The sequence below is a fragment of the Pterocles gutturalis genome, unplaced genomic scaffold, assembly GCF_000699245.1.
Source record: "Pterocles gutturalis isolate BGI_N339 unplaced genomic scaffold, ASM69924v1 scaffold36404, whole genome shotgun sequence".
Lineage (NCBI taxonomy): Eukaryota > Metazoa > Chordata > Aves > Pterocliformes > Pteroclidae > Pterocles > Pterocles gutturalis.
Genome location: NW_010134506.1, coordinates 43,280 through 57,598, shown reverse-complemented (window position 1 = coordinate 57,598; position 14,319 = coordinate 43,280). Strand labels below are relative to the sequence as shown.

Genomic DNA, 14,319 nt, shown 5'->3' with positions numbered 1-14,319 from the left:
GTTTCGGGACGTGGTCTGTGCCATATAGTCTTGAAGCCTAAATCTCTTTGGTTTGGTGAAGTACATCTGAATGGAACGGGTGTATGTATTAGAACAAATTATATATTGTAGTTTGGCATGCGTCCAGGTTTGAAGAGTGATGTTGTGTTACCTTTGGGTACTAACAAATTTATGTTTGCTGTTAGATCACTGATACTGGGAAACTTAACAGTTCTTTCAAGAGAGAGAAGTTGCTAATTCGGCAGGTTTCTTAATTGCAGTAGGTGCTCTGATTTACCCCTTATTTAGTTAACATTTGCATTTACTGGAATGTTTCTTTCCAAGACCCAGTAATAATACTTTTTGATGAATAGGAAATCTACTGTCGGTTACTGAATGTTTGCAATTTGGGAATAAAAAATCCAAATCTGTTATATGAAAGGAAAATGAGATAAAAACCATTAAGTTTACATAGGACTTTATTTTACATGGGAGATATCGGGAAAGCAGGTAATACAAAGCACAGATATTTTCGGTATAATGCTGAACTTTCTATTGTAAGTGCTAGCAATCCTAATTTATGTTGAGGATCTGTACAAATTCACTTTAAAAAGGAAAAAAAAAATCTGCCCTGAAAACATGTGATTTCAACAGTCAAAATAGAGAAGAGATGAGGGAAGAGGAAGTAAGGCTCTGATTTTGGAGGTGGTGCAATGAGACATTTGGAGAAGAGACAGATTTTTGTGAGTTTTTGTAACAGCTCCTGCTGTTATGCTTATGGCAATTACGCTGGATTTTTAAAAGCTGTGCAAGTGGCTTGCCCATAAGGAGACTACAGAATAACCTGCTTCTCAGTCCTAACTCTGGATCCTAGGTTCTGGGTCCATCATCACAGCTTAATTAATTATGTATTGCCAGTTAAAAAAAATATTGTATCGTGAATCAGAGATTATTACCAGATGCTGTTATTAAGTGTCTCTTTAAAAAAGTAAGAGAGGGAGAAAAGTGAGAGAAACTTGGAGAGAGACCACCCTCTGCTTGGTAACTGCAAGTGTGAGGATGACTGAACTACTGCATATTCATGTTTTACTTCATTGTGATGTTACTTCATTTGAGTTAATCTTGCTGTCCCTTCAGCTCCAGTGACATTTCCTGTTTCCCAGTTAGTCACCTACTGCAGTCATTTCTCCCATGCAGTCTCTTATGGACTCCCTGTGTTTCTCTATTAGCTCTTTCTGCCTCTGTAAATCCGACTGATTGCAGTACAACTTCACAGTGTCTTCCTTCTCTCCCCAACACTGCTACGTCCCTGTCTCTTCCCATGGAAATAAAGAACACTTTCTGAACACCAAGGAACTGGGAGCAAGGCTATAAATGAGTGAAGGCAACAGTGCTTTCATTTTTAAAGGAGTGAGGTATTCTTTCTGTGTAGCACTTGCTTGAATCAAATAATCATACTGGAGACTTCAGGAGATAAAATATACATGTTGGAAAAGGGTATAAAAGCAAAATTTACCATGTCAAAGAGAATGCAGTTTGTTCGGTTTTCATGTTCTGTGATTCGTATTAAACTTTCAGCTTACTAACTTACTACAAAACAAACAACAAAAAAAGCAAATGTGTTTCCTTTCCTGCTTCAGTTTAACTCACTGTTTTTCTGAAAGGAAAAAGTCTCATGAAATTATATTAGTGAATGCACTAAAAAGTTAAATATTTTCTTGTAAATGACAATTGGCCTTGAAATCCTAGAGGAAGGAGACAGTGAATGCTCTAATAGATTATTTTAACATTTTGTTTTGAAAAGTCAATGTGTGAGAAGCTAAAATGGGCAATGACTGTGTCTGGAAAATGCCTAGCACATACTTGGACAAAGACAGTGCCAGTTAAAGTTGTGGATTTCAGTATTGGTAGTTGCATCCTTTATAAAGCACTTTAATTCGTGTTTCAAGATGCTGGCCTGTTTGTTAATTGTACACAGGTGAATAGTGTCCATCCAGAATGCAGATTTCATCTGGAGATTCACAAGGAGGAAACAAGGTGCATTGAACTTCTGAAGAATGCAAAGCCAGTGGACTACAAAGGTAAGAAAACATAAGCTGTAATGTGAAGACAGATGGAGTATTTGAGGTTTTTCTCCCTTTACCTTCTTTGCTGTTGCCATTGAAGTTGCTGTATTTGTCTGTATTGTGCTTGTAAATTTTATGTATTCTAGAATTTATGTAGATCTTGGGTTAAAGGTACAGCTGCAGCAATCATGTTGTGAGAGGTGTGCCAGGTGCTAGGCGTGCATTGGATAGGGCACTAGATGGGAGCAAATGCATTCACGTGTTTTAAGCTGTTGCTGCTAGTATTTTCTGACTGGCAGAGAAGCTGCAGGCTGGTGATGACAGGACCCACAGAAAGAGCAAATCGGAGAAAAAGTTGAAAGGCTTGTATCCAAGCATCTCTCTCTAGCTGTGGTTGAAACTAAAATACTAGTGGCAGGAATGATCTCTGGGTCTCCCAAGCAGAAGATGTTTTAGGGAGAAGATCAGATTCACACCCAGAGTACCATAGAGTTGTGCAAAGGAAAAACTGGACAATAGTGTTACATTCAAACACCAATTCTCTCTGTTACTTTATTGTTTTTATTTTCTCTCTACATAGAAGGATAAATATATAGATACAGATATGGCTAATTGAAATTTAATAGAAGAAAGGAGGAAGAGGATTTGTAGTTTATTATTTTTTAATTTTAGATTTTACTAAATTTCGTTGGTACATTTTCATGTGAGTAGAACATAAGATTGTGAAAAAATCACGTTTTTTTTGTACATTGGAGGTGCTGATAAAGCCATTTGTTCAGCAAGCAAAATATGAAGGTGACAGATAAATCCAGACAGCCAAATGAAAAGCAAATCTGTAACATTAAAGTAGCTGGGGCAGAACTGGTTAAAAGTTTTGGACTCTTTAGGAAAGTTGGACATTTGTATTTATTAATTTTTTTAATGACAAAAGTACTAATGATTTATGATTAGTTATATTTTTGTTTTGGTAAACCATATGCCAGAACTTGTGAGCAGAAAGCAGTTTCTATTCACCTACTGATGAAAAGGAAAAAGTGATTCTTTGCATGGTTTATTTACATAGGTTACCTGGCCAGCATGTAAAATATTGGAGGGAAGGGTGGGCTTTCAGTGAGACTTAGACAAAGGGGAAATAAATTTTAGATCTAAAGGCAACTGATCATTTTGCAATTCAAAATACAATTTTGATTTTTACAAAGTAATGTCACATCTAAAACTAATCATTAAATTTCTGTTGTCAAATCGTCTTTAAGCATGCTGTGCTTTTAAAACCTGGCTGCCAACCAAAAACCACGCAGCCACTCACTCACCCTCCCCACTTCTGGGGATGCAGGAGAGAAGTAAGGGGATAAAGAGAAAAAAGATTAATGGGTTGAGATATGAACAATTTAATAACTAATCTACAACAAAACTGAAAATAGTAATGATAATAATAATAGTAATATATACAAATGAGTGATTCACAGTGCAACTGCTCATCACCTGATGACTGAGGCTCAGCCCATTCCCAGCCAACGATCCCAGAGCAGGAAGAGTCCTGAAACTGCAATCCTGGAAAAGAGATAAGAGCCAAAGAGACTGAGAGCCAACCTAGAGAGAGAGGGGCAACCCAGAGAGGAAAAAAACTTCCAGACTGACCCTCATCTATATACTGGGTATGACATAGATGATATGGAATATACCATTGGCCAATTCGGGTCTCAATCCTAAACCTAAGGTTGAATCCTAGGCTAGTAATTGGGGCTGTGCTCCCTCACAGCTTCTCCTGCACCTGCAGACACTGGCAAAGCAGAGAAGCCAAAAAAGTCCTTGACTGTCTTGGCAGCAACTAAAAATATCAGTATGTTATCAGCCTTTTTCTCAGAACAAAACCAAAACGTAACCTCTTACTAGCTACTATGAAGAACATTAACTGTCCCAGCCAAAACCAGGACAAAGTGTCTGTAAATATTTAATTTTAAATTAGTTCTACAGAGCCGTAAGACTCATTGGTATCCTGCCTTTTCATATGGTAGTCCGGGTATGTATCATCTCAGAATAGCTGGGCTCCTTGGAATACTACAGCTCTTGCAGTGCAGTTGTTCAACCAAAGCTGAACAAGGTGATACACAGTGTATTTGTTCTTTCATATTCCGTCTGTTTTGAATGCACTCTGAAGATGATTATGGTAACTTGGGGACCTGCCATCTGCAGTGCCCTTTGAGCATAAGCCTGGATGCCAACTCATGGTGCTTTCTCCACCTCTCTTCTTGATTTAAATGTGTAACTTCCTCAGTGCATGCTCTAATATCAATTTGTGTACAATAAAATAATTAAAAGGATCATCAGCAGTTTGTATTTTATTATACTTTTTCCTTTTGATTAATCCAGATCAGTAATTAGAAAAATTATAATAACAGTGAATAATTTACATGGGTATCTCTCCAAGCAAAATCTTACTGGAATAATTAATCTACATTTAGATTATTTTTTTTATTTATAAGTGTGGTGAAGAGAGACGGCTGTTAAATAATACTAGTGTGAAGCCAGATGGAGAAATAATTACTAGCCCAGCTTGATGAATTAACTCTTGAGTTAATAAATTCACTATTAGCTATTATAGGGCTTTGAAAGTCAAGCTTTTGTCAAGATCCACTTTGTGATCCGGATGCTGGGCTGTTCCAAGGGTATCCTTCTGAGGCACACCAGTTTTATTTTGGGTTCCCTAGTGGAAGAAAGAAGTTTTCTGTCAATATTTCCTTCACAGCCTCTTTTCACTGGAAGAGGGATGCCTCCTGATGGCAAACTGCCGTGTAAGAACTTCATGTCTCGGAAGGAGACAGCATGTCTGATGTTGATTCAGTCCTGCAGGTAGTGATGAACCAGCAGTGGAAGGATTTATACATTTAATTGAATGCCTCGGTGAAACTAAGGGAGTATTCGGTTTTGAAGGAGACTGGAATAATGCCCCTGTGGTAATGAATCCTTAAAAACTTTAATGTTGTAGGAGAATTTATCCTATACTTCATGTTATAGATACCTTTACCAAGAACTTACGTGCAGAACCAAGTGCAGAAAAGCCTACGTTAAATACATGCATTTGTATTTCCAAAAATATCCATTCTCTTTGTGTCCTTATTTTCCTAATAATAATATATCTATATTCATACAAAGGTGTAAGTATTTTGAACAGACTTGCAGATTTGTCACAGTGATGCTATGACTGCTGATAAAGAATTAGTAATGAAAATTGGCAAGCTGGAACTAGTCCAAGTCCTAGCTCCACACCTGAAACTTGTAGTACATTTGAAACATAATTCATTGCAATACCTAATTCACTTTTTCCTGAATGGGAAAGATGGTTATAAAGCCCTTGTCATGCTTTTCTAACTTGAGTATGTGCTACGTGCCTCACAAAAGCTATAACAAAATCTAGTGAAAGTTCTGTCTGGATTTGGAAATAAAGGTTCACTGAGGTTTTTTGGCTGGAGGCTTAGGCCTCCATTATCAAAATCAGTGGGATGTTTTTCATTAACTTCTCAGGAACCTGCTAAGCCTTCACACTCTATGTAACATGCTCCAGAATTTGGCTGGCATGCACAGATGCTGAATTTTGGAGGGTCCAAATTTTATGGGACAGACCATTTCTGCTTTAACCTAGATGACAATTATGAATGGAATTCCTTATCTAATCCTTCTTAGCTCCCACTTAGGGAGACATAAAGGAAAGATTTAAAGGGGAATGTGTGGTTTGGGTTTTTTTTTTGCGTAATAAAATTATATCATAGTCATCTCACCTGAGCTATCTCATAACATGGGCAGAAGAATTTAACCGAGTAGTTTTTGTAGTGCACCTAAAATCATTGACAATGAAGTCTACAAAGGATTTGCTTACTTCATGGCTTAATAAAGCAATAGCATGTTTTGCAAGGAAACACTGTATAAATACTGTGTAAATATCCTTGAACAATGCTAAGAGTATATTAAAACCGCAGGACCCAGTTTGTCTAAATTCTGCTGTTTGCCGACATCAAACTGTTAGACATCCGGACCTCCTGCTTTGTACCCTTTGGGGGATTTTCAGGCATTAGCACATAGCCTTCCATTAGTGGAGAGCATTACACTCCATTTAGGGAAGAAAGTCACTCTTCAAAGATCCATGGCAGTGTCTTCCTCTCTGTAGTGCTCTCTAGCAAATCTAGTTGTTTATTTTATGAAGACTGCATTAGCTTCATCCCATTTGTTTTCTTCTTTCCTCCTCTAATTTGACATCCGAGGTATGGATGCACCTTAGCTGGAAGCCTAGGAGAGCTTTTTTTTTTTTTTTTAATTTTTTTTTTCACTCTCACTTTTGGAGAGTAGATTAATTACATTCTAAATAGCTCGTAATAGCTACAGATTTTCAGGTCTATATGGGAAAACACTAATTTATCTTCTACCTGCTACCCATGGCATGTCTTAAAAAAATAGAAAGCTCACATTAAAAGTGACTGAAAATACATAAAAAATGGCCAAAAACTGGCAAATTTCTGTCTTTATTCAATATTTTGAATTTTACCTTCTAAAACAATTGATTAATTTCTATTCACCTTTAAATGAAAAATGAACTCTTATGGTCAGAAATGTTAAAACTCAGTCTGTAGACTTTATAACAGGGTTCTACTACAACAAATTCTGAAAAGATCTCGTTATGAAAAAATTAAGTCTGGGTTGGATTTGATTTTTTTTTTTTTCATTTTGGATTGAGTGGATGCACAGTTAAATGAGTCTTTTTGGTTCTTGCTTTCCAAAATGTGTTTTTGTGAGACCCATATGCCAGACAACATTTTTAATTTCAAATATGACATCTTAACTTTGAGGAAAAGATGTAGACGGAAAGAGAAATGGCTTTGGAAAGAATTTCATAAACCTCTCAAAGAGAGGCTTCATAATGCAGCTAATAGTGGGAAATTAAAACAGACAGGACTACCAACATGATAGGCTCACGTATTTATCAATTTAAAGCAAGAGGCACCAATGTCACTATGTAATCTAATCTCCCAAATTACACTGCCAGTAGAATTTTCACTGATTACAGCACTGAGCTCGTAATATTGTGGATGAAACAGAGCACATCTTTCTGAAAGCTCTTCAGAATGGTAGAATCAATATTCAAATGTTAGACCCATGGCAAATTGTCCAAAAGTTAGTTTATCCAACTAACCTCAACTGTTAAAGTTATTTCCCCAGTAACAAATGTGCTTATTTTGCATTCCAAACCCACACATACACACAGGCATATGTCTCTGTATAGCGCAAAAGAAAGACTATGAGTATAACCAAGCCACCCTGATGATCACTCTGTCCTCCACAGTAAGTAGGAGACTTACACAAAGCCAGATGAGGCCTTTCTTTTGCTATCTGAAAAGGAATCTCCTCAAGGTTCCCCCTTCCTTAATCCTCCCAATCTTATCAAGGTCTTCCACAAGGGTTTTGTTTGGTTTTGCACCCATTTTATCTGTAAAATGAGTCAGTAGTTGAGACTGCAGTGTTGCTTGGAGTTATTCAAGGTAGCATTAAAGATAGAATTAAATGAGATGGCGGAATCATGGAACTTCCTTTTATGCAGCATCAGTAGCTCTTTGAAGGACAACTTCATCTTTCTTGAATCTCTGTGCTGCTGCTTTTCTAGCTGTAGCGCAGACATGCTGCTACTTTTTGGTTCTCACTTTTTTTTTATGAGGGGAGCTGAAGGGGCTGCTTTGAATGCTTGTCTATTTTGATTTCCATTAACTGAAGTGTCATCATTAATGACACCATGTAAAACTGATCCTCCTTATGGTGTAGACAATGTCTGGAATTGGTGGAAGCTATGCTTAATTGTTTGAGGGTAGAAGAGAGGCAAAGCTGCCTCATCTTCAGAGGAGGCTGGGCAATAGGTGAGAAAAAACCTTGAATGAAAGGAGTTGCCTGCTGAAAAATAACTAACAGGAAATGAATGGTGAAGACCAAGAAAACGTCCTGGTCAGCCTCATTCAAAAAAATTTCACATAATTAAGGTTACTAAGAGTGACAATAACAAACTTTTTTGGAAAGAAGAAATGCAACATGTGGCCACAGATACATTCTACAATTTTGAAAGACTGAAATTTCTACCCTCCCAAACGTAAATAGAAATTCAGCAGTAGACATTCATAAATGGCATTTGGAGCCCTGAAAAAGGAAAGTGCACAGCCATAAGTGAGTTAATTGTGTTTTTCAGAAGATTCTGAAAGAAGTACTGCCCCACATATTTTTGCACTTGACTCCTGATAAAGACAGCTGTGGCCATGGCAGTCTCTCCATGACATGCAAAAATTGAATACCACAAGGAAGCAATCTTGAATACCAAAGCAGTAAAAAAGCTCCAACTAATACAAGAAAGAGTATGCAGGTTAGACATAATCCAAACTAACAGAAATATATGGTCCCAATACTTTACAGACTTTACTATTTTATGGTGGGGTTTATATGAACAGGAGATTGATATTTAATGATATTTTTTGAAGAATGTACAGCATGTCTAAATTGGGGCAACACGAAGATGAAGGTATCTCTTTATAGCTTTGACTATATGTCCATGGAAATTTTTTCCAGTATAATAGAAAGCAGTGTTCTTATGGTAAGATGAGAGTGCTGTCCAGTCATACAAAAATAAATGCTGTTGCCTCCAAAGAACACTTTGAGCAATTGGAAAGCAGGATTTACTTGCTAGAAAATTTGGGTGGAAATGTGTTTTCTTTTTCAGAGGGTTTTTTCAAGGTTTTTAGCTGGCAACTTGTGTATTTCCTTGCAGTACCCTAGAATATGTAAATTACATTAAAATCTAAAATTGGCTTATAGATTTTTGATTCTCTGATAGGAAACTTTTCTTCATAAAGGAAACAAGGCATTTCTGCTGAAACATTTCATGTAGTGAAAAGCCAGTAATCCCCTAGAAATCTCAGTATTTTTGCCATTCCTGGTAACAGGACTGGCTTTTGAAAACCTATAAACTGCAAATATTTTAGGGGAATATGAGATAAACTCTACTGGTTTCATCATTCTGTTTAACAAGTTAAATCTGATGTATACTGTAGACTTCCAAAATTCTACTTGCTGTCTATGAGTAGTTTCTGTTGACCAGTAATTAAAAAGTCTACATTCGCATTTCCTCAGTATTTCTTGATAATCAGAGCTTGTACGCACTCTGTACAATGTCAGTTCAACATAGGCACGTTGGAGCTGGTTCTTGACCGTTCTGCAGCCAGTGTTTCCATTTTCACAGGGTCGCAGGCTAGCAGCTCTTTGTGGAGGGGGTCGGGCAGGCAGGGAGAGCCCATCCCACCCTCAGCCAAGGCATCTGCCACCTCCCTGGGGCAGGGACAGCTGAGGGCATCAGCCCTGTGGGCAGGGGGTCAGGATCCGGCCTGGTGCAGGGAACCAGGGCCGGACACAGGCCTGGGATAGCCGGGCAGGGCCATAGCGGTGGGTTGGGCCCAGGCAGAGGCAGGCACAGGCACTGCAGTGATGAGCCTGCAGTCAGGTGCACCCACAACATCGGTGGAGGCCCAGACCTCAGCTTAGATGGGTCCCTGGGCAGGGCCATGAGGCTGATCAGGGCCATTAAGGCCAGTTAGTGCATTCAAGGCCCTGACAAGACTAGACAGGAAATAACTTTAGCAAAGTAGCTTGGAGCATCAGTATTTTTGCTACTATCTTCTTCCTATTACTGCTTTAGGCAGTTCTCCTGTGTGTTTGCTTTGGTTCCACCTTGCTAGATAGCTGTTTCTGTAGCTCCTCCTTTTCCTTTCTTTGTTACTGTGTGAAAATGCAGTAAGATTTTCAGTCCATATATGTTCATAAATTCTCCTGCGGCCTAAATTACATGCTGGGGCGTTCAGACCTACAGTCTAGAAACCATTGCCCATAAGAGGTGAGATTGCTTCTGCTTTGTCAAGTACAAAAATCAAAATGTTTCCCTGTTCGAAAAATAAACCCTGGCCTAGCTGACAACTCTCTGGCTGATTTTCAAAGCACTTTCTCTTTGTTTCATGTATCGTGCATGCCTAGACGGTTTAAAAAATGCTAAACCTCCCTTTGAATTGGCATTTTTTAAAATCCAAAGGCAAAGTGCCACCTAGTGGTTAATATATGGTTAAAGTGTTTATATAAACAAAACTTTCCAGCACAGGCTCGGGGTTACACATTTTTATAGGTGAAGAGGCAGATGTAGGTAAGCAAAGGTTGGAATGACCTCAGGTAGCAGGATGAGGAGTGTGGTGGTGTTGTGGGATGACCCCAGCTGGCAGCTAAGTACCACACAGCTGCTTGCAATACATTCGTAAGCTGAAAAAAATGAGAAGCAAAGCATAGTTTATAGTCTGTTACATTTCCTTTCATTATAAATTATCTGCAAATGCATCACAAGCGTTAAAGACCAAACATTCAAATAAAGTAAGTGATCTCATTGAAACTAAGAATAGCATCTGCAATAACATCTGCTTGAACAGGAGGGAAGAGCAGTACAGGAATGACACCATGGCCACACTTTTGAGCGAGTCATTGGGCAAAGGTTTTCTGGGAAGACTGATTTATTCCTTAGATATGCTACAAATGACACACCAGAGAAATAAATGGTGCAAATGAAGAGGTTGAAAAAGATTATTATATGTAGTGTGCAGGGGAGTTCTTCTAGACACCACAGAAATAGAGATGAAGAACCTATTATTTTTTCTTTTTTTCTTTGCTAGCTTTATTAAAAGGTAAAGGAGAAGGTAAAGAGTACAGTAGTAGAGATGCACAGGAAATGTTGGGGAGCTAAGACAGATCAAGAGCTGAATTGGTTTTATATGTGTACAGGGTGAAAGGACAAAAACACTCAAGGCTTGAGAATTTATTGAAGCTGGATGCCAACAGAGACTAAATCAATCAATGAACATAAAAGGATATAAATATATATTAAAATGGTTTTGGCTACTTTGAAAAATGTTTTTTTAAAATATGATAAAGAAAATTGCAGAAATGAAAATAACCATTAGAGAAATTTAAGTTTTATTTAAGATGTGAGATATTTTCTGTAGAATTATTGGTAGAGTTGTTACTAGAACTAAAACTTAAAACCTTATTTAAAGCTACAAATAAATATGTTTTGTATCTTAATTGATTAATATCATTTGGAGATAGCAGGCAATAGGCTTATGTATGCAGGAGACTTTATGGAATGTGGCAGTGATGGATAGCAGTCCAGAAATCCTAACACTGAGCGAATTAATGGCTGGACAGAGAATAGTAGAGTGTGCGTCGAGAGCTGAATATCAAGCTTGATCCAGCTAGATATTCTATGTGCAGAAAGAGACACTTTTAACACAGCATTTCCTGCACCTTCATTTTCCAACAGTGTAGATATTTATAGCACTGTAGGCTACCCTATAGTCACTAGGGAAAAACAGGTAATTGTTGGGAGCAATTAATCTGGCCCATTTTCATGTGTTTTAGGATGAAGTGAATCATGCTCTACACCCTCTGACAATATTGCATGTGTCAGGGTTCTTGTAAAAGTATACTATGATAGGTAAAGAGCAATATAAACTTGAAGATCTGTGTTGTGCCACTTCGTGAATTTCCAAGATCAGTGGGAAACTAATGGTGCTCAATTATGCTCATGCTGTACAATAGAGATATGTTGTTGGGATGGAAGAGACAAACTGATGCAAGTGTGGTAAGAATGGACTTGTTAATTGTATCCCACCTCTGCATAAGGGTATGTCTTGGTAAGAGGACATGGACTATTGTCAAAAATCTGTAGTAATAGGAGGAGGGGGAAATGAGGAAAGGTGTGATTTGGTAGTGCAGAAAAGTTAATATGGTTTAACAGTTGTACTTCTAGCAGCCCCTAGCAGCACACGAGTAACACTGTCATGTCAGCGTTCAGCCCTAGACCAGTTTTCAGAAGCACACTGTAGTCATTCAGTGACGATAAATGCCTCCAGGACATTTCATCAGTTTTCTCAGATTTCCTGTACCATAATAAATAGGCCTCATAAATTGAGGCTTAATTTTCTGGTTGGAATTCTGATGACAGCCACTAAAGTTTCACTCTCATGATTGCTGATGCATTTGAATGTAGTCTAGATGTAGGATATACATGTTATGTGTTATTTCATCTATTTGATTTAAAGAGTCTGGAAAAGTACCATTCTCTCCTGTGCTATACATCCCTGTAAAGTCCTAAAATGCTGAGGAAAAACTGAGGTAAAAAATGTATTCTCCAGAAAACATTGGTGATTTGCAATGTTTTGAATGTCAAAAACTTGTATAGTGATTTCCTTCTTGCAAGCTATCTTCAAGATATGATACAAATTGTGTTGATTAATGTTGGTGGGAATAGGACTTGGGCCTCGGTTTTTCTGTGTAATGTTTCGTGTAATTGAAGCTTGAACAGGAGTTTTGTGGGTTTTTGTGGAAAATGTACTAATGGAGCTCTGAAGTCCACATTGTTCAGCCGCCTTTTTAGGAAAACCTTAGCCCAGTCCATATATCAGTGTAGCAAAAATTTATAAAGACCTCTGAACTGTTTGCAGGTTGCTGTAGCAAATCCACCATCTTACAGAGCTTATGTGGAACAAAAGGAAAAATTTGTGAAAGTCACAGCTTTTATGGGTGTGCATGAACACTTTCATGACTCCTCTGAGCTCTCACTTGTTAGTGAAAATGGGGGTGAAATGAAAAGGTCTGAAGTCGCACAAGATGCTAATTAATCTTGTGTACTCCAGGGCTTGTTTATGCTGGCTCAGGCAGTACATCCATCAGAGCCAAAAGAGTTTCGTTTTGTCACTATAGCTCTGAGTGCTGGCAGATGAAGAAAATAATTTCTTTGTCTTTCTGATTACTTGTATGTCAGTCACGTTGTTGATGTTGTTTCTGGCTTAAAATAAATTGGGAAGGACGCATGACCTGAATTGGCTGAGGTAAACATTCTTTTACTTTTCATAAGCCCTGGTGTTGCATCATAGAGAGTTGGACTTGATTTTGATCCAGGACTGCAACTCAGGAAGCACCTAAGGATGTTTAAGTTACATTGACTTCAAAGGGTATGAAGATTACTCAGATGTAAACCTCTTAAATTATACACAGATGACCAAGTCACTATAATCTCAGAGATATCATTACTAATGCTAAAAGAAAAGCCATGAGTGCTAGAAGGGAGTACAATGTAGACAGGTAAAACAGAGCATAGATAAAACTCGTGAGTTAATTCTTAAAGGAATTAATTAACCAGCTGTAGGGGCAGATATGCTAGAAAGGACAAACTCTGCATGATCATTGGGGAAAACAGGAGTGTTTATGGAATTCTAAAAGTATTACACACTTGTTCAAGAGGTAAGGACTAGAAACCTGAAAAGTGGGGATTGTCAATTGGAACAGGAACTTCTCAGGCAACTGTGGAATACAGCTAAAAGGAATGGCACTCTTACAGTTTCTAGTCCTGAGTAAGTCTCCCTTACCCCGAGGTAAGGCTAAAAGGAGTCAGATATATTGATCTAGGAGTCAGAGTTACTAAAGGAACAAAAAAGATTAATTTTCTTTGGGTAACTGGAGAATTTGACAAGGTGGGGTTAGTCACACAGTATTAAGCATATAAGGATGGGCTTATAGAGAAGATGAAGCCAGACTCTTCTCAGATGCGAACAGGAAAAAAAGAAACAAAAAACACAAGAAGCAATGGCACCAACCTGCAGCAAGGGAAACCCTAATTAGATGCATGGCAAGATTCTTCATGGAGGAAGTTGTGTGCAGGTTGCCTAGAGAGGTTTTGATAGGTTGGAGATTTGGAGTCTCCGGTTCTCTTTGGGGGTTTTTGCTGCTTGACTGGAAAATGCATTGCAGTGGGTATGGGTGCCTGTGAGAGGTAATTAACACTAGCACATTTATTGTGTACCTCTTTGGAGGTTGATACAGCATACGAGGCAGTGGCATTACATGTTATCTACCCACACAGATAAACTTTGAGAAGTGTTCCCAATAGTAATCCCTTATTTTTGGCATCATCTTTCTGAATATAGAACAGATACTGCATTTAGAGCTGTATAATCCTGAGAGGAGTGAAGAAAGACGCAGTCCCCGTGAACAAATGATTCCTCTGGAGAATAGCATTTCCTTGGGAAACTGTATAATACAAAGAGAACTCTATGGAACTGGTGAACAAATGCAGAATTTAGAGCATAATTCTCCTCTCATCTTCTTTTTTCATCTCCAAACCCTATTCTTGGTACAGCACAGAGGCTCCCTCCCAACT

At 38.2% G+C, this 14,319-nt stretch overlaps 1 protein-coding gene across 1 annotated transcript in view; it reads left to right on the top strand.

Moving 5' to 3' along the window:
• Positions 1-938: 938 nt before the first annotated feature.
• VIPR2 (vasoactive intestinal peptide receptor 2) overlaps positions 939-14,319 on the top strand; it is a 51,546-nt gene continuing 38,165 nt past the window's right edge. Inside the window, exons 1-2 of the mRNA XM_010081623.1 lie at positions 939-960; positions 1,944-2,060. Of these exons, the coding sequence (XP_010079925.1) occupies positions 939-960; positions 1,944-2,060 (139 nt within the window). The remainder of the gene's footprint in view (positions 961-1,943; positions 2,061-14,319) is intronic.